The sequence below is a fragment of the Mauremys mutica genome, chromosome 17 (genome assembly GCF_020497125.1).
Source record: "Mauremys mutica isolate MM-2020 ecotype Southern chromosome 17, ASM2049712v1, whole genome shotgun sequence".
NCBI classification, from domain to species: Eukaryota; Metazoa; Chordata; order Testudines; family Geoemydidae; genus Mauremys; species Mauremys mutica.
Window position 1 is genome coordinate 24,962,673 of NC_059088.1, and position 19,864 is coordinate 24,982,536.

General features: G+C 50.7%; 2 protein-coding genes across 2 annotated transcripts in view; one reads left to right on the forward strand and one right to left on the reverse strand.

Moving 5' to 3' along the window:
* Positions 1 to 622: 622 nt before the first annotated feature.
* Positions 623 to 10,931, reverse strand: TMEM79 (transmembrane protein 79). Its single transcript, XM_044991010.1, has 4 exons — positions 10,851 to 10,931; positions 7,753 to 8,694; positions 6,543 to 6,756; positions 623 to 5,136 (listed from the first exon to the last, which is right to left on the reverse strand). Exons 2-4 carry the CDS (start codon positions 8,555 to 8,557, stop codon positions 4,917 to 4,919), a joined length of 1,239 nt encoding a protein of 412 aa, XP_044846945.1. The 5' UTR covers positions 8,558 to 8,694; positions 10,851 to 10,931; the 3' UTR covers positions 623 to 4,916.
* Positions 10,932 to 14,976: 4,045 nt separating this feature from the next.
* Positions 14,977 to 19,864, forward strand: part of SMG5 (SMG5 nonsense mediated mRNA decay factor) — a 47,712-nt gene continuing 42,824 nt past the window's right edge. Inside the window, exon 1 of the mRNA XM_044991216.1 lies at positions 14,977 to 15,185. Within this exon, the coding sequence (XP_044847151.1) occupies positions 15,109 to 15,185 (77 nt within the window). The 5' untranslated portion in view covers positions 14,977 to 15,108. The remainder of the gene's footprint in view (positions 15,186 to 19,864) is intronic.

The following is a 19,864-nucleotide window of genomic DNA, read 5'->3' on the forward strand; positions in this document are numbered from 1 at the left end:
CAGGAGGGTGTAAGCAGGGGGAAAAGAGAGTTAAGAAAAGGAACGGATTGTCATGATTATTTTGTATGTTACAGTAGTGACTACGGTTTACAACTGAGATCGTGGCTGCATTGTGCTGGGAACTGTATGTACACACAGTGAGAGGGAGCCCCTGTCTCAAAAAACCCATAGCTTAAATAGACAAGACAAAGGCTGGGGAAACTGAGGCCTACAGTGGGGAAGTGATTTACCCAAGGGCAGACAGGAAGGCTGTAACAGTCAGCAGAAGGGGGAAGTGAACCCCCACTGCCTGAGTCCTAGTCCTCCGAGTCCGAGTCCATCTCCACGGTGAGGCCTCTTAGGGCGTGGAATGGTCTCCAAAGGGCACTGGGGGAACATTGCATGGGACACTCAGGACTGGTGGATGTACTACACTGGGCTGGGGGCAGGGGCGGCTCTAGACATTTTGTCGCCCCAAGCACGGAGGCTCCGCTGGTCCCGGGACCAGCGGACCCTCGGCAGGCAAGCCGCCGAAGGCAGCCTGCCTGCCGCCCTCCCGGCGCCGGCAGAGCACCTCCCGCGGCTTGCCACCCCAGGCACGCGCTTGGAGCGCTAGTGCCTGGAGCCGCCCCTGGCTGGGGGATGGGCTAGCTGGGTCCAAACAGGTGTTTTCCATCTCTGGGCTGCCTTTCAGATTTGGAAAATGCAGGGTCACCTCGTAGGAGGATTCTCCACCCAAACTTCTCTTGATGGTGTTATTATTTATTGCAATAGCACCTCAGGAGCCATCATGGAGCAAGAGACCATGGTGCTCTGTACAAACGGAACCAAAGATTGGTACCTGACCCACTTGTCTCCCTCACCAGATGTGGTCTGTCTATTGCATTCTCCATAGATGCAACTCCACTTTGTCCTAGATCTCTGATTCCATTGTCACCTTCCTTATCTGCTCCAGCTCCAGACATAAAGGGAGTTCACCTCCAACCCTACGCTTCTGGCCTCTTCCCACGCTCTCTCTCTGCTGCCTGTGGCGTTTGGAATGTTACCAGAATCCAGACCTGCCTCATTCGTGGCATAATCACTTCTCGTCTCACTTATTGCAATCCGACTTGAATAGCCTTCAATCCCTGCTTCGTCGTGCTGCGACTGGCATGCCCCGTCACTGCAGGATGTTGGGCCGTTTCATCACCATCCTCCATTGATCTGACTTGGCTTCCTGTCCATATCTTGCTCCAGTTTAGAATGAGGTTTCCTGTCTTTCAAAACTCTATGGATTCACTTCACCCTTCCTCATTGGCCCTGAATACAACCACTCCCTCTGCTTCTCTGATTTCCATCCAGCTTCTCCAACTTACTCTTCTAAGACCCATCCACCTACTTCCCCATCCAATTGGATAAGAATTTTTGACCCAACCTCATCTCTTACCAAAAACCACCAAAGCATTGTTTGTTTTTTAAGACTGGCGCTGAGCACGTACCCTCTGAAAATTAAGTCCCTTTTGTGGTGTATTGAAAACAGTGCTGAAAATACAAACTATCACTTTAAGTGAAAGGGTTTTCCTGGGTTTGCTTGCAGGCTAGAGGGGTCTTGAGTGAAGTATTTGAGCAGAGGAGTTGGTAAAGAACGGTCTTAAAGCAAGGTGGGGTGAGCTGTTCCTCGCTGCCTTAAGGAGCAGCCTGCTTTCTCTCTCTCTGTTTTTGTGTGTTATTGTTCTGAATTCTAAGACATAAAGTTGTGTTACGTTGCAACCTTCCAGCAAGAGTACTTTATGTTTCTATGTAACTTTTCTGTGTATATGCTGTGAACATAACCCCTTTATGGTGTTTCAAGGTGGACAGCCACAATCAGGAGGCATTCTTGAAAATCTTACGTAATGTTCTTTGCTAAGCCATAACTAGCCTAAAGGGCAAAACACGGAGGGATGGGAAACCCATGGGAAAGGTTTTATTCACGCGCTTTGAACACAAAGATGATAAAATCAGTACCGAACGCTGAGTACTCGGACATGGATCTGGTTTACACCTTGCACTGTATTTAGCAAAAGTGGTTCCCAAAACCGAAAAAACAACAAACCAAACAAAAAAACCCATAACTCTCCGCCCTCGAAACAACACAACAGCCATCAGATTAAAAAAATCTATTTAGAAACAGTAAACGTTGCCTGATGTGAAGAGTAAAACTGGAAGGTTAAAAAGCAGAATTGAACCCCCCAAATTCCCTGTCGCCTAGCTGGCAGCAGTCCCTGTCACAGCCCCCAGGGTACATCACTCCTGACAGAAGCAAGGACAGCCAGCACAAGGGACTGTGCACAGATGCTTTGCTTGGTCAGGGGCCACCATGCTGCAAAACTGTGTAGTCCAAGCCTCCTTTTCCTTACACCTCCCTCTGTGCTGCTCTCTGCAAATGAGCTTTTTGGAAGAAGAGTGATGGCTAATGGAGGCCTGGCTGCCTGGGAGGTGCCAGGATGTCAATCGTAGACTTTTAAAGCCAGAACTATATTAATAATAACCCCTAGCTTTTCTATGGCCCTGTACATCAGCCAATCTCAAAGTGCTTTACAAAAGAGGTCAGGAGCATGATCCCCATTTTACAGATGGGGAAACTGAGACACAGAGCAGGGGCGCGACTGGCCCAAGATCACCCAACAGGCCCGTGGCAGAGGCAGGAGTAGGACCCAGATCTCCTGAGTCCCAGTGCAGTCCACTAGACCACCCTGACCTCCTGTATAACCCAGGCCTGAAAACACCATCAAGTGCTTCCTGCAGCAAGCCCATAGCTTCTGGTCGAGCTAGAGTATCTCTGTCTCAGCTATCCAGTCCTGATTTAAAGACTTCAAGTGATGCAGACTTCACCACATCCCCACTGGCTAATTTGGCCCTAGCGCTGTAGAGGTTAAAAGAAAGAATGTATATGCAGGCAAACAAAACATGGGTGGATTCACATTTTCAGAAACCACTAGGGAAGTTCTGAGACGACTACAGGGACAATAAACAGTTCACCCTGTTCCCCAGGGTAGGGAGGAGTCTAGCAGGACGGACTAGGCCCAGCATGATGGTTGCAAAAGACTTTAAGTAATGCCCACTCCAGCCCGGGGTTCAGTAAAAGAAAGTGACCCGATACCAATCAATCCTGATCCGCCCACTGATGAAACTTGTTCTTCCACTTGTCCGGGGAAGCTTTTTAATGATTCCGCATGTCCCCTGTGCCCTCCATCCACTGTTTGCCTTGTAGTGTTCACAACCAAAAGGCAAATAGCCCCAGCTGTTAGCCTCAGAGACAGCCGCACCCCGCCAAAATCAATACACAATCCGGAAGCCCATACATCAGTCTGGCCTAAGAGCCCTTGCTGCTGCACACGTTCCTGTTGACAAGGACGAGTCAAACCCAGTCCCACCCCGGAAAATGGGTGAAAACACTGGCTGCTTATTCCAGTCTAGAGAGACAAAGGGTACGTCTATAGGATCGGTGGGTAGTGTTCGATGTATTGGGGATCGATTTATCGCGTCTTGTCTGGATGCGATAAAACGATCTGCTAATCGACGCCCGTACTCCACCTCGGCAGGAGGAGTAAGTGCAGTCGACGGGGGCGCCGCAGCAGTGGACTCGCCGCCGTGAGGACGGCCAGGTAAGTTGAACTAAGATACTTCGACTTCAGCTATGCTATTTGCGTAGCTGAAGTTGCGTATCTTAGTTCGAAACCCCCCCCGCCAGTGTAGACCAGCCCAAAGTGCGCGAGGCAATATCTTGTATTGGACCAACTTCTGTTGGTAAGAGACACCAGCTTCCCAGGTGCACAGAGTTCTTCAAGTCTGAGGAGCCGTGTCACAGCTAAATACAAGGTGGAACAGAAGTAGTTAATGCATATTTCAAAGGACCATTCAAGGGGACACGGCCCGTTAACTTTGCTAGACAATAAAAATCATGGACTGAAGAGAGATGCTGGATTCATGGATCATGCGAACAAGCTGAACCCCACTAATAACTCCTTCCCCCCCATTCCTTTCCTCCCTAGGACTGGAAGGGTGTTGTTAGGCCACTTCACCTTGAATGGTCCCTTGAAATATGTTATGCTAAATAATCTGTTCCACCTTGAATTTAGCTGTGACACTCGGAGTTGGGCCAGATCTACACGACCAACCTGTGTTGGTATAACGACCTCGCTCAGGATGTGAAAAATCCACACTCCTGAGCAACAGCCATACTGACCTAACTGCCCCCCGCCCATGCAGACAGCACCATGTCCACGGGAGAGCTTCTCCCGCCGACACAGATTCTGCCACTCACAGAGGTGGGGTTTTTATGCCGACTGAGAGCTCTCTCCCACCCGCATAGAACGTCTTCACCTGCGCAGCACGTATAGACATCTCCCTAGTCTGTTAGCCTGACTCCGACTGAGCTAAGAGCCTGATCTCACTGTCTTTATCAGTGCAGTTAATGAGGCTTATCAGTGAAGTCCTCTTTTATGAGCAAGGATCTTTCTTCTCCTTGAAATTCGGAATTATCCAAGAGCACCTGCCTTAGAGTGGCCAGAAGAAAGGACGACTGGAATATAAATAGCTAGTTGAGGTCTGGATCAAGTTAAAGGGAGGACTGAATTAACCCTTTGAAGCCAGCGGATTAGGTTAGCTGGTGGAATTCAATTGCTTGATTGATTCCAGTAGGAGGCGCTGTTGGGCCCATGTTTGGACAGAGGGGCCCATGCCCAGGTCTGTATTTGGCCACTAACTTCAGCACTTAAGGCTTGGGATTCAGAGCCTGCGCCAGGTGGGACTGGAGTTGGGGGTTGCTCAGCGCTTCTGCAGACCAGCCCATTGGGCATCAGGGCACTCACGCGCTGAAATATGGGTGCCCCGGACGAGCCCCCCATCCGGGCTCTGTTCATCGCCATCAAATCCATCTCCCTGCTGCCAAGCATCCGAGCCCCTTGCCCCGTCCTTTACCCCCAGTATCTCGGCTTGGGCGCTGCGGCTCGGCTCTGCTTCTCCGACGGCGTGTCCTGCTTGCCGTTGGCGGCGGTGGCGAACATGTTCTCAGGTTCCAGGATGAACATGCTGTAGAGGTTCCACAGGAGCATGGTCAGCAGGGGCAGGAAGGTCAGGCCGAAGCCGAAGCCGCGGAAAGAGCGACCCATGGCGTAAGCCAGCCAGTACAGCAGCCTGGGGAAGAGAAGAGGCAGCGGGGGGGGAGTGTCAGGAGACAGGGCCCGGGTGCCCGAGGAGCACTCTGCCCGAGGGCAGGGCTGGTGGACCCCGGCGGATTTGGGACCACGTTGCTGGTTTAATGCTCCGAGTCTTGGCTTTGTGCCACTCATGGGCAGCCATCCCGCAGCTGCCCAGAGTCAAAGCTGGCAGGAGGGAAGACCTCCAGGGGAAAGCCAGGGTGCGGCAGGGAGTATGATGGCCCATTCGCTAAGAGGCGCTCCTCCCTTCGCGTCAGTACGGACGCCAGCGTGGCGCTAGGGGAAACCAGTGCCTCAGTGAGGGAAACTCTCCTTGGGATCAGTGCTTAATTTGTAACAAAAGAGGTGCCGGGACTTAAGCATTTAGACCAGGGGTTCTCAAACTGGGGGTGGGGACCCCCCAGGAGGTCACAAGGTTATTACCTGGGGGGTCACAAGCTGTCAGCCTCCACCTCAAACCCCACTTTGCCTCCAGCATTTATAATGGTATTAAAAATATTTTAAAGTGTTTTGAATGTATGAGGGGGGCCGCACTCAGAGGTTTGCTCTGTGAAAGGAGTCACCAGCACAAAACTTTGAGAACCCCTGATTTAGGGGCTGGGCTCAAGCAAATTTTTTACATTCATAACAGATGCAGCAAGCCCAGAGGTGCCAGGGCTGTGAACTGCCAGGCCCAAAGGGGCCGGGGCTCTGAACTGCCAGGCCCAGAGGTGCTGGGGTTGTGAACTGCCAGGCCCAGAGGGGCTGGGGATCAGCCGTAGCAAGCCCTGGCTCAAACTAAGCCATGGTACTGGTCCCACTGCTGCAGTGTGGTGCTAAGGAGTTGGGTGGGTGACGGAATCGGTGACACTCTTCCCTCTGAGTTAGGGTGACTCCAGCACCCCAGCGTGAAGCTAGGGGGCACAGTGCTGACTCCTATTCCCTAGCGTGGGGCTATCCTGCAGTGAGCAGAGGGAGTGACCCAGTAGGGGGCGCACTCCCCTTGGAGTCAGCATGGACTCCAATCCCCCAGCACTAGGGGGCGCTGTGCTGATGGACGCGCCATCTTTGGATGAGACTTAAAACCATTATGCTGGACTTCCGGTGGTCTTTAAAGACCCCTGGTGCTTTCCAAATGAGTGGGGGAGGAGCAGTATTAATCTCCGAGTCCTGGCTAAATATTGACGGGACCCAAGCTCTCCTGTCCCCTGGACGAAGGAGCGAACTCCAGGCATGCCAATATGTTCCCCCAGCACGAAATTAATGGAAGGACCAAAGAACCCACCTCCCCGTCATGATCCTAGCTCAGCTCTGGGCTTAGACTCATTGCTCTCAGCTCATGGTCCATTTAAACGTAGCCTGGGGAGGGGGGTCTTACGCCATGCGGGAGGGGAGCGAGCTTACCGTGAGATGGCGAACAGCCCCGTGAGCAATGGGATGAGCTTCAGGGCTTCCTGAGGGAGGTAGGTGGCCAGCACAGCAATGTTGAAGAAGTAGAGGATGAAGAGGTAGACGGACTGGGAAACGTAGCGCCGGTGGATCTCCACCTCCCTGCGCAGCTCCCCGAAGGGCTGCACCGAGGAGAAGCAGAGGCGGGAGACCCCGTACACGATCAGACCTGGTGGGATTGGAGAGAGAGAGCTGTAGCTCCATAATGTAGACACCGATGGAAGGAGTTTCTCCATCATGGTAGTTAATCCACCTCTCTGAGAGGCAGAAGCTCAGTTGATGGAAGAATTCCTCTGTCGACCGAGCAGCATCTACCCTGGTGGTTAGGTCGGCGTAACTACGCTGCGCGGGGTGTGAAAGAATCACACGTAGGTGATGTAGCTAGACCTAAATTTTAAGTGTAGACCTGTCTTTAATGTCGGGCTAGCAAAGAGTGCCCTGCCGTCTTTGATGTATTTCTTTTCATAACCCTCCCGTGTGAGGCAGGGCAGTGCTGTTATCCCCATTGTGTAGGTGGGAAACTGAGGCACAGCAAGAGCCAGTGACTTGCCCAAGTCACACAAGGCAGGGAATTGAACCTAGATTGCCAGATAGCAACCTAACCACTGGATCTTAAGAACATAAGAACGGCCACACTGGGTCAGACCAAAGGTCCATCTAGCCCAATATCCTGCCTTCCAACAGTGGCCAATGCCAGGTGCTTCAGAGGGAATGAACGGAACAGGTGATCATCAAGTGATCCATCCCCATCATCCTTCCTCCCTCTCACGCTCAGCCTGATGACCTGCACAGAAGGAGTGCATGGCCCAGTCAGTTCTTGGCCTCTCAGCTGAGCCTCCCAGCCAGGGGGCTGGTTAGTGATGGTCACATTGGTAGTTTGGGGGATGTGGTCACTAGACACTGGGCTGAGACCCACCCAACTTGTTTCATGTCAGCCCCCAAGCAGCCATCGGATGGGAATGGCTGTCGGTCACTCCTGGGTAGGCCGTGAGCCAACTCTCCAGGGGTGCTGAGCGCCCTACAGCTCCCTGCCAACTCCAGTGGGAATGGCAAGCGGTCAGCTCTTCTGAAGAGTCAGTCCCCATCCCCGGAGCCAGCCGCTCTGCCTCTCAGAGCCAGAACACTCCCCCGAGGAGAGGGGACCAAATCGCCTGGCTCCGCTCACCTAGGATGATGGGGAAGGTGCCGAACACTCCACAGCGAAGGGTGTAGACCAGCCGGGCGCTCATGGATGGCATCGGGGGGGCGTCGAAGGGCAGGAAGACGTAGGCCCCGTACACAAAGCAGGGGAAGATGATCATGGCCCCGATCATGGAGGCCACGGCCCTGAGGTTGGCAGAGCTGCAGTCCTGGCATTGGAGGCACTGCAGCCTCTTGGAAAGTGGTTTGGTCTGGCCGCCCTCATAGCCAGCTGGCTCGTCGTAGTGCGTGGGGTAGCTCAGGGGGCCGTGGGTCAGGAAGGCCAGCTTCTCGGGGTTGCCGTTCTCCTTCTCACAGCACACGATGGCCTCCTCCTCCAGCTGCTGCTGCTTCTTCTTCCAGTTGCTGCCCCCTGCCGAGCCTCGGCACCCAGGGGCCTTCTCAATACAGTGGGGATCGATGGGGATGAAAACATGCGCGGCCACCTCAGGCATCCTGTTGCCTTCCTCCTCCTCCCGCAGAAGGGAAGAGCCAGGGAAAACCTCCTCCTCTCCAGTAGGCCCCGGCTCGGGGCCCATGCGGCTCCCCTCAGGGCTTGGCCTCTTCTCTGTCTCAGATGCCTTGCGGGATGGGGTGGTGGGCTCCATGCCCACCTCACTCATGGAAGAGTGCCGGGACTGGTCCCAGGGCAGAGTAGCATCAGGGTCTCCTGGCTTCTTGTCATGGACACTGCCGCAGGTCACCTTCTGCTCTGGAGACTCCAGAGCCTCCTTTCTCAGCTCCACCAGTGCCACATTCTCTGTGTGAGCCCCGGGGTCAGCAGCTGCCATCTTGGCCCTTCGGGGTACTTCCAGCTGACAGACCCTGAGGGAGGCTGGCTTTGTGGTGGTGCAGGGCAATAGAATTTATCACCTATTTAAGGGTGCAGAGAGTCTAGTTGCTATCCTCTGTCATCGCTGTTCTCCACCTACGGAGGGACAAAGAACATACACAATGAGATACCAATAAGAAGGGCCTGCAGATCACCCTTCCCAAGCGGCCAACGCCCCTCACAAGCCCGACCATTAATCAACACTTCCAAAAAATTGCTATCCCTCCTTTATAAGCTGTGGACAACAAGAGAAGTGGGGCAATTAATCCAAAGTCACACAGCAAATTGGTGGCAGAGCTGGGAACAGAACACAAGAGTCCTGGGTCCCAGTCACCCTCCTGCCCCTGTTGTAACCACCAAATTACGTTTCCTCCAAAGCTAAAAGAAAGCCCAAGAGTCCTGACTCCCAGGCGTCTGTTCTAACCACTAGCTCAAGCTGCTTCCAGCTGAAGTTGGTGGAATTGCTCTGGAATTATACCGGCATCACTGTGCTCAGTTAAACACAATTCTATTTGTTATTAAGATGATTAAACCCAGGGGATGAAACAGCTGCTGAAAAAAACCCACAGGATCAGTTTCTATGGAGCTCTAGGAAAGTGTTAAATAATAGATATACCCTGAGCAAAATCCCACATCCAAACACTCCTATAAACTCTGGGCATGCCTTGATCTAGAACAGAACTGACAGCTTGTCTACACTTGAAAATTAATTCAGATTAAGGTTGGGTGTGAATGTACAGCCCAATGGCTATTCCAGAACAACGCCATGAGTGCACAAACACTTGTGCTACTCCTAGAGCGATAATAGGATGATTTTTCAAAAACACCCAATCCAAACACTTCACGGATTTTGGATCAGAACTTTGTGCCTCGCTTCTGCTAGACTGAACCTAAATGTTGGATCCAAAACATTTCTGAAGTAGGGACGTGCATTACAGTGCTGGGGCTGGCCCCTCGTTGGCTGAACCAAAAGACCCCGGAATGTTGGGAACAGAGATGCAAATTTTGGGGTTCAGGACCCCAGACAGCAATGAAAAGAGCAGGGCTTGATTTTAGGAGGGATGAGTTCTGGCAGAACCCATCCCATTCGCCGGGGCTCTTTGCCTTTGAAAATCAGGCTGGTCAATCCTTGCAGGGACCTGTCGGCTTACCTGGAGGGATATTTATTACACTGGTGGTGAGCGAAACTGCTCAGTGTGTCATTGAGATGCACACACCTTGCAAAACTTTCCAGAGGGAGCGGCGTGAACACTGATCAACAAGAACTGGGAGGCACCTCTCAACTGCAGGCCTGCACAGCATATGGCAGGCCAACAGTTACAATACCACTGAGTCACAAAGGGAAGACCAGAAGGGACCACCAGATCTTCTAGTCTGACCTGTATCTCACAGGCCACCAACACCATCCAACAACCGAAATGAGATTGAAGTATAACAGCCCTCAGGAGTCTAGACTATGATGTTCCACAGGCAGCGACTAGGGAGGACTGAGACATATGAATGCCCAAGGCCCCTGCAATGTTAATCACTCTTAAAACATGGAGGCAAATATGGGGAATATTGGCAATCCCTCCTGGATTGGCTGAGATCTGTCAACCAGGATAGTTAATTTATTCAGCCCCACTTTGCACTCCCCACCAGCAGACTCACTGCACCCATGAGGGAACCCGGGGGGTGACGGAGGGGGCAGATTCCCAGCCGGTGTCTTGTCAGTTTCTCTCCACTAAAGCAGCTGAGGATCTGGCCCTGTTGATTTTAAAGAGATGTAGGAGTGTGCCCATGTGGGGCTCAATATAGGGTGGGGGATTAAGAGCCACTTGTGAGGCCCTCGTTAAGTGGTTGCCAAAGTCTTAGAGGTGACGGGGAGAGGGGAATCAAAGAAGTTACAAATAACGTATTGACGTGTATCTCACACACCCAGTAATAATCCCTAGCTCTTACATAGCACATTTCATCCAGACATCTCGAAACACTTTACAAAAGAGGGCAGTAGCACTGTCCCCACTTTGCAGATGGGGAAACCGAGGCACAGAGCGGTGACATGAGTTGCCCAAGGTCACGCTACATCCCAGTGGCAGAGCCAGGTCTCCAGAATCTGTCTGTCCCCCACATCCCCCGCCACACACACACACGCCCAGGCAACCTGCAAAACTCCCTGCACCCATCTGCAGAACAACCCCTCCACTCAACCAGACTTCAAGAGAAAATGAATAAAGTAAAGCAGAGATCTGTTTCCCTGCTGGGCTGCTTACTCAGAAAGCAGACTGGGCTCAGCCGGGCCATAGGGAAGCGGAGCAGTTTTGCAGATGGCTGTTCCTGGTTGTGAATGTTTCTGAGGCTTCTTTCCTTTGCCTGGACTTCAAACCTGTTTAACCAGCAAAGGTGTGGCTGGAATTAAAGGGGCAGAGGCAGCTTTGCCTCACCTGATGTGCTGAATCAGCCGGCAGAAAAGGCTGTTCCCAGAGGTTGTGTGCGTGTGTTGTGCATGTGTAGTGTGTGCATGTTTGTGTGTTGGGTATGTGTGTGTGGTGTGCTCATGTGTTTGCATGTTTGTGTGCTTTGTGTGCATGTTTGTGTGCTTTGTGTGCATGTTTGTGTGGTCCATACATGTGTTGTGTATGCATGTTTGTGTGATTTGCATATGTGCATTATTATTACTATTATTAGCATGCTGGTGTATACTTGTGTTGTGAAAGCATGTATGTGTGGTGCATAGATGTGTTGTGTTATGCATTCAGGTTGGTGTGTTGTGTTTTCCTGTTCATGTGTATGTAATTGCATTGTTTGAACTTTGCACATGTATCCTTGAGGTGTGTGCATTGCGTGCGTACTTATTTACTTGGTGCATTTGCAGTGTGCACGTATGCGGCATATGCTGAGTGGTGTGTGTGTGTACGTAAGTATGGTGTGTATTTAAGTGTGGCGCACGTGTATGATGTTCGTCCATCGTTTTCGAAGAAGACCTTGACATCTAGCAGGTTGTGAGCTGTCCACAGTGCGTCCGCAGGTGGCTGATAAGGCCAATACGGGCATGTGTATGTAATAGGTATGGGGGGCATGTGTGGAATGTGGTGTCTGAGTGGGTGTGTCTGTGTGTTTACAAGCATGGTGGGTTGAAAGCATAATGTGTGACTATGATGTCTATGTGTGTCAGTGCTGGCATGTGTGGATCTGTCTGGGGTGAAATATAAACTCCGTGTGTGTGTGTGTGTAGGCTGATGTGAGTGATCAATATTTAGTTTGCAGTATGTACAAACCCCTGGATTGGACCATGGTTTGGGTGATTAATTTGCATGGTGTAAGAAAACCAGCAAGCTGCCTTCGATAGTTGTGTTCATTGGGATAACTCACAGATCCCGGAGGCGGAGAGAAGCGGTTAAAACATATCCACAGCCACTTCTCCAAGCAAACACTCCAAGATTCATTTTCATGTTGAGCAATGTAGTGAAATGAAACGAGGGAACAGAGCTAACGTGGCTCCTGATTATACTAGCCACCTTCCCCACAAAACACAACCCACAATCAGATTATGTTTAGGATCTAATTACAGAAATTAATGTCTGTAATTAAATACCCCAGAAAAGAAAGATAATTCTGAATTAAGGAAGAGACACTCAGCTTCACTCACTCCATTGCATCACGGCACTGCCCAGTGGGTGGAGAACTGGACTTTACTCAGAACGTGCTGCGTCTGTTGATTCAAACTATGAACATAATCTAAACATATATTTGAATTCTGTTCCCTTAGGTCCCACATCCAAACACTGATCTACTCTGAGCCTACTGTCTTTAGAAGGGTTACGTGGCTTACAATACGAGGTGGATTTCCTAACGATTAATTATATTATGTATTTCAGTTGAACTTGGGACCGCCACTGAAATCAAGACCCTGTTGTGCTAAGCGCTGGGGGTGCAGGCTCTGGAGTGGGGCCAGGGATGAGGAGTTTGGGGTGAAGAAGGGGATCTGGGTTTGGGCGGGGCTCTGGGCTGGGGCGGGGGGTTGGGGTGCAGGCTTACCTCTGGCGGCTCCCGGTCAGCGGCACAGCAACTGAGGAGGCCAAGGCAGGCCCCGGAAGCGGTCAGCAACAGGTCCGGCTCCTAGGCAGAGGTGCGTAGGTGGCTCTGCATGCTGCTCTCACCCACAGGCACCGCCCCCCCAGCTTTCCCTTGGCCAGGCTCGGGGCAGGGGCAGCGTGTGGAGCCCCGTGGCCCTCCCTTGCCTAGGAGCCAGACCTCTTGGCCACTTCCGGGGCACAGCGTGGTGTCAGAACAGGTAGGGACTAGCCTGTCTTAGCTGGGCAGCACCACCGACCGGACTTTTAACGGCCTCGTCGGCGGTGCTGACCGGAGCCGCCAGGATCACTTTTCGACCCGGTGTTCCAGTAGGGTGACCAGATGTCCTGATTTTATAGGGACAGTCCTGATTTTTGGGTCTTTTTCTTATATAGGCTCCTATTACCCCCCATCCCCTGTCCCGATTTTTCACACTTGCTGTCCGGTCACCCTACGTTTAGGTCAAAAACTGGACACCTGGTCACCCTATTCAACTCTGAAGGCAGTGCAGAAGTAAGGTTGGCAACACCATGACTACCCTACAATAACCTTGTGACTCCCCCATGACCCCCTTTTGGGTTGGGACCCCCAGTTTGCAAAACACTGGTTTCCCCTGTGAAATCTGTATAGTATAGGGTAAAAGTACACAAAAGACCAGATTTCACAGGGGGAGATCAGATTTCATGGTCCATGAATTTGGTAGGGCTCTATTAATAAGCAACCTATCAACCTTTTAGATTCTAACCCTGTATTAAATATCGATTAATCATTTCTTAACCCTTTGCAAACTAATTAAAAAGCATACCCTCAATGTAGATTGTAGTAAGATGAGGCCCTGAAACATAAACCCTTATCAGAGGCCCGATATGAGGCCTGAGGCCTGAACTAAAGTAATGGTCAAGACTTTGCTCACATAAAGCAAAGTTAAGCTGTGAGCCAGAGGCAGGCCCTGCTCACAGAAGCTGGCAAGGAAAGGGCTGATGCTGTGAAAAGAGACATACCTAAAAGGTACTGGACACCAGATATCAGAACATTCGCATACTTGTACACTCCACACAGATAACAAGGAACAAGCTGACCCACCCCAATGACAGAGCCAAAAGGGTAACATGATGGATAGAGTTGTTTTGTTCGAACCAACATGTACAAGGCGAGAGGTGGCACCTTACTACGTAGAGGGGTTGTACCTTGCTACATAGAAGGGTTGCACCTCAATACGTCAGGAGTGATGTGTAACTTGTTTGTACCTCTGTATAAGAATGCATCCCTGAGTGGATGTCTTTGTCCAGCCTAGGGGGCAGTGGAAAGTCCCGCCACTGACTGAGCTGAGTCCATTGTCAGGGAGCACATATGTACTAGCTAGCCGCACCTCAGCAGCACCTTGGACTTCTATGCCGAGGAGCTGGAGACTGTGTTTCTCTTCGACAATAAACCTGGCCGACGTGCCTTCGTACCTTACTAGAGTCTGTGGTCACTGGGGGTTCTCTCGGGGTCTGCTGTGTCAGCGGTCTGCGCAGAGCTGGGACAGCACACAGAGGGAACACACACACGCAGCCGATCGATATCAACAGTGAACGGAGCAGAGCCCTACACCGGTAGCATCTGACAACATAAATGTGGGGCCAATTACAACAGAACCAAGGTCTCCTGACTCCCAATCTAGTGCCTGAGCCCCAGGGACATGCGTCTGACGAAGTGGGTATTCACCCACGAAAGCTTATGCTCCAATACATCTGTTAGTCTTAAAGGTGCCACAGGACTCTCTGTTGCTGATCCACTAGAGTTTTTAGGTTGACTGACTTTCACCTATGTCAATTCCTAGGTCCTGGCTTCCCAGGGCCAGATTAGGCCTTCAGTTTCACCAGCGTAAACCAGGAGGGACTCCATTATTGTTACTGGATTTAAACTGGGTTTAAGTGACAGGAGAATCAGGCCCTCAGACTGCACCTGTCATTGACACCCCCGCAGTCTCAGAGGGCAGGGGGTAAGCGCTGGGATGTCCTCATCCCCACTGTGCAGCTGAGCCCCGCCCCTTCCTCCCCTCCCCCACTTTGTCTGGCGAATCCATGTGTTGTCAATAAAGTTTATTTGAATGGCAGTTGAAGCTAGGAGACGGCCATGTTGCCATCACTAAGTCCTGGCAGCGGAGGGCCACAGCTCTCGCGGGGGTGGGGAGGGGTTAGCCGCGAAATCTCGCGAGGTGAAGCCGGAGCGGACGCCATGTTGCCCGCCGCAGGCGTGGGCGGGCAATCCCGCTCCCGAGAGACGACGGAGTGGTGGGCGGAAGTCTCGCGTGACTTCGAGCGGGGGCGGGGAGAGGGCAGCGGCGGAGCGATGGCGGCCGAGCGGGGCCGGTGGCTGCGGCGGCCGCGCTGCGGGGCGGAGGAGGCGGAAGGGAGCGGGCGCTGCTGAGGAGGGAGGGAGCCGGCCGCGCCGGGCCTCCCCCTGCCGGGCGCCATGAGCCAGGGCAGCGGGCCCCCCGGCGAGAGCGGCGAGCCCGAGGCCAAGGTGCTGCACACCAAGCGGCTGTACCGGTGAGGCGGGGCCGGGGGCGAGAGAACTGGGGGGAGGGCGAAATATGGGGAGAGGAGGGGCTGGGGAGAGGGGGATGGAGGGGAGCTGATGGGGGAGAGAGGGGGATGTGGGAAGAGGGTGGCAGGGCATGGGGGATGGGGAGGGCGAAATATGGGGAGAGGAGCTGATGGGGGAGAGGAGCTGATGGGGGAGATGGATGTGGGAAGAGGGGGCAGGGCATGGGGGATGGGGAGGGTGAAATATGGGGAGAGGAGGGGCTGGGGGAGAACTGGGGATGGAAGGGAGCTGATGGGGGAGAGGAGGATGGAGGGGAACTGATGTGGGAAGAGAGCGGCAGAGTATGGAGAATGGGGAGGGTGAAATATGGGGAGGGGAGGGCTGGGGGTGGAGGGGAGCTGATGGGGGAGAGGGGGATGTGGGAAGAGGGTGGCAGAGTATGGAGAATGGGGAGGGGAGGGGCTGGGGGAGAACTGGGGATGGAGGGAAGTTGGTGGGAGAGATAGGGAGAGGAGGGGCTGGGGGGGCAGCTGGACACAGGCTAAGAGGTGGGGGGGGTGTTGGGTCAGAGAGACCTGTGCATGGGGAGGCAGAGGGGCTGTCCTCTTCTCACCCCCGCCCCAGTTGTGCCATTGCTTATATAGGACCGGGAGGGGTGTGTTGGAGAGCTGGGCACTACGCCCCTGTTAATCCCCACCACCTCCTTCTCCAAAGCAGTTGCATTGTTAGTCTTCCGGTTCTGAGGATCCAGAGGGGCTGGCAGGATTGGAGGGTGCTGGGCATTCATAGACCTTGTTGGTCACTCTTAAGGGACGTTGTCTCTGTAAGTGTTTGTACAGCACCTCAATCTGAGTTGAGGTCTCTGGGTGCTACTGCAATACAAGTCAAGGTAGTACAGCAGGGATGACATTCTTCTTATAACCTGGAGCGAAGGACTGCCATAAGCTTCAGGTGTCGGTGAACATTATATCTAGGGAATGGGGGTATGTCTACACTATGGGGACTATATTGCCATAGCTACAGTGCTCTAGCTATGCTGGTATAACCCCATAGTGTAGATGCAGCCTATGCTGACAGAAGGTGTTTTTCCATCTCTGTAGGAACACCACCTCCGCAAGCGACGGTAGGAAGTATTCTTCTGTAAACCTAGCTGCGTCTACGCTGGGGGTTAGGTTGGCATAGCTATGTGACTCATGCTATGGCTACACTACAGTTTTTAGTGGCACAGCTGTGCCGCTACAGCCGTACCGCTAAAAGTCACGCAGTCTAGCTGCTGTTTGTCGGCAGGAGAGAGCTCTCCTGTCGACAAAAAACTTCCACTCCCCATAGCGGCAGTGGATTTGTCGGCGGGAGAGCGCTCCTGCTGACAAAGCTCTGTTCACTCCGGTGCTTTTCGTTGGTAAAACTTTTGTTGTTCGGAGTGTGTGTTTTTTAAACATCCCTGAACGACAAAAGTTTTGCTGACAAAGTGCCAGTGTAGACATACTCTCAGGCGTGTGGACTTTTCACGTACCTGAGGACCATAGCTACATCGACCTAAATTTTAAGTGTTGACCAGGCACGAGAATCAGGACTCCTGGGTTCTACTTTCTGCATACCCATGGCCAAGTCACTGCCCCTCTCGGCTTCAGTTTCCCCATCTGAGTAGTTTTTCTTCCTTCTATAAAATTGAGATAATCACGCCTACCTTTGTAAAGCATGTTGAGATCCTTGTGTAAAAGTCCAAAGTTTTGAATGGTCGGTTATTAAAAGCACTTCCCTATCGGTGGCTGTGATGATCTTTATACAATTGCGTGTCTTTTACGTTCAAGTTAAATTACATGTTTTTCATTACACACAGTGTAGCGAAAAGCAGTGGTTTTAGTTGCCTGTGTTGTAGGATGCTCTGTCATACAGGAGATGCCTAAAGAGCCAAAATGTATTAGGTTCTTGGTATTGGCAGAAACACTGTAAAATACTCCGTTCCATACTAACATACCATTCTGGTGTTCAAGGCAATAGGAAGTAAGTTTTATATTTAAACTTCCAGGGTAGAATTTCAATAGACATCTAAGTGCTTGTTGTATTTTTATAGCTGAGATGACTATGTGCTTGGCCTTTAAAAAGGTCTGCTTATTACAAGAGAGGCCAAATTATGTTAGCCAGAAGCCTGTAGCATGATTTTGTTAAAGAATTTATGATGTCTGCACTGGCCAGGGAATCTCTTACCACATTACTAGTAAGTCTACTAAAATGGCTTGCACACTAAACAGCCTAGTGTCACACCTTGCTCCTCTGTTCAAACGTAGGATTGTTTAAAATGTACAGGTAACTTGCTTTCCAGGAAGATGTACTGTACTCATCATATTCCATGTGCTAGCTGAGGACATGAGCTATGATGCGAGTCTCTAGAAACTTTTGATCCCGGTGTTGCTGTGTATCTTTTGATTCATCTCTTCTTGTACATTCCAGTACAGACTTTAAACTATGCACGAATGGGCTCACCTATGTGGCTGTAATTGTTGTCTGAGTGTCATGGCCTAGTGTCACATAAAAAATTTGTGACAGAGCTGGGAATTGAGCTCAAGTCTCAAGTCCTAGGCTAGTTCTTCAACAACAACCATCCTTCCTTCAGTGCAGAGACTCCTGTGTGAGATTGAGGAATATGCTGTAGGCAGAGGTGGGCAAGCCTTTCCATTTGACTCCTCCACTATGTATAATTCCTGAGCTAGTCCAGTCCTGGGCATCTCCTAAAAATCTGTCCATTGGGTTAAATTATGTGTTAGTTTACAACATGTGGTTTGAGACCACCAAACTTGTTTCACCTGGATCCCAAGTCAGAATTGCATCTCGTAACCACTAGCCATTCAGGTCTGCATTAACCTTGTGTAGTCTACAAAGATTGTACTGCATTATATTATTTTGTACTGATACAAACTGGAATAAGGCAATGGCTGCCGTTCCCCCCCCGTGGACATATCTCATTCCCACAAGGCTACCCCAATCAGTAATGTTTTAAATAAATAAGATGTGAGTAACCCATTCTGCTGTCCTGCCCAATTCCAAAATGTTAATGGCAAGGAAAGAAAATGTTAGATCAGTTTCCCCTCTAGACAAAGAGGACTCATCATTGGATTGTTTCCATGTTGCTTGGCATAAGATGCCCTGTTTGGTTCTTTTTACAGACTGGCATCTGATCTGCTTCCTGTGTGGTTCTGATCTGCTGGCTGAAAGCAGGGATCAAACCCAGCAGGTGTTAAAATATGTACTGAGGCATGACATCACTTTGTTAACTCCAAAACGTAACTCCTCCCCCGGTGTCAGACAGATTAGGACATGAGCAGACTGAGTTATGTTCTGATCAGTGTGTTGTGTATATCTTGTAGAAAACAAATCTTGCTCCTTTTGTCTTTTTTGGCTTTTAGGTTGCAGATACAATGTTAGTTTGTTTGTCCATAGAAACATAGAAAACAACTGGAAGGACCAGTGTCCACTAGTGTCTGTCCACTGCAATTTCAGGAAGTTGATCATGTGGGATACACCCTAATGGATGATTCCCAGCCCTATGCTCTAGAGGAAGGCAAAAATACCCAGAAGTTCCCAACTAAGTACTCTCTGGAGGAAAACCTTTCCTGACTTCAAATTTGGCAAGTCGGTTCAACCCTGGTGCATGTGAGCAAGATTCATTACTTAACCGTTTGATCCCGTTTTTACCCAACAATACTGTTGATATCCAAATAACAATCTGTTTGGTTTTCTTGACTCTCAGTAAGGGCAATGCTGCCAGGTGCTCTGGGAAATTGCCCCCTCAGTCTGTTTAACCTAACTTCATGTGTACATGCAGCGTCCATGTGTGTTGATGTTGCTTAGTTAAGTAGATCCTTACACAAGACTTTGTGATCCCCTTTCAGATACATATACAAGAATACAATTCTGTCCTGGCCTATGAGCTCCATTGACCTGTCAGCAATGAAATAATCAGAGTTGTGTGTCCATGTGAGAGATCCATAAAGCAGTTTGAGTTTAATAAATGGCAAGACAAATGGGTCAGTATTTGATCATCAAATACAGTTAATTTACACTTCTTTTAAAAGAAGACACATGCGTGCATCACACTGCGTCACAAGTTAACATCCCATTTTCAGGGTCTGTTCAGCTGCTTGTAAACAGGTGTTCACTGCTACTCAGTTTCTGACCCTTGTAGTCTGAGTGACATAATTTTCCCTTTTGAGAAGCGCCGTTGTGACTGAATGAGGCTGGACTGGAGGCAGTACAATGTTTTTGTTTTTTACTGGTTCGCCATGAAAAGATGTGGCTTTTTAAACAATAGCTTTGACAGAAGTAAAGAGTACATATTTTGACCCATTCTTGGAAGGAAAGGAGTCTTTCAAAGGCTTCCCCCTTCACTATGGGTAGGGGAAAATGAATCAGCAGTTCTGAGTTCTTCTGGAAATGCTAGTGTGTGTAACATAGAAGTAAGCTCTGTTTTGATCCTTGGTCCTCCTGTAGTGCTCTGGTAGTAAAGTCTATAGCGAGGTGTAAATAGTAGGACAAAAATTGTAAGATGACAATTACACGATATCTTCATAGTTATTAAGTTTTATCCGTCTAGCTTACCACCTGTGGTCAAACCAGGGGACCTAGAACTAAAACTCCTGGCTTCTATTTCTGACTCTGCCACTGACTTGCTTGATGTTTGGTG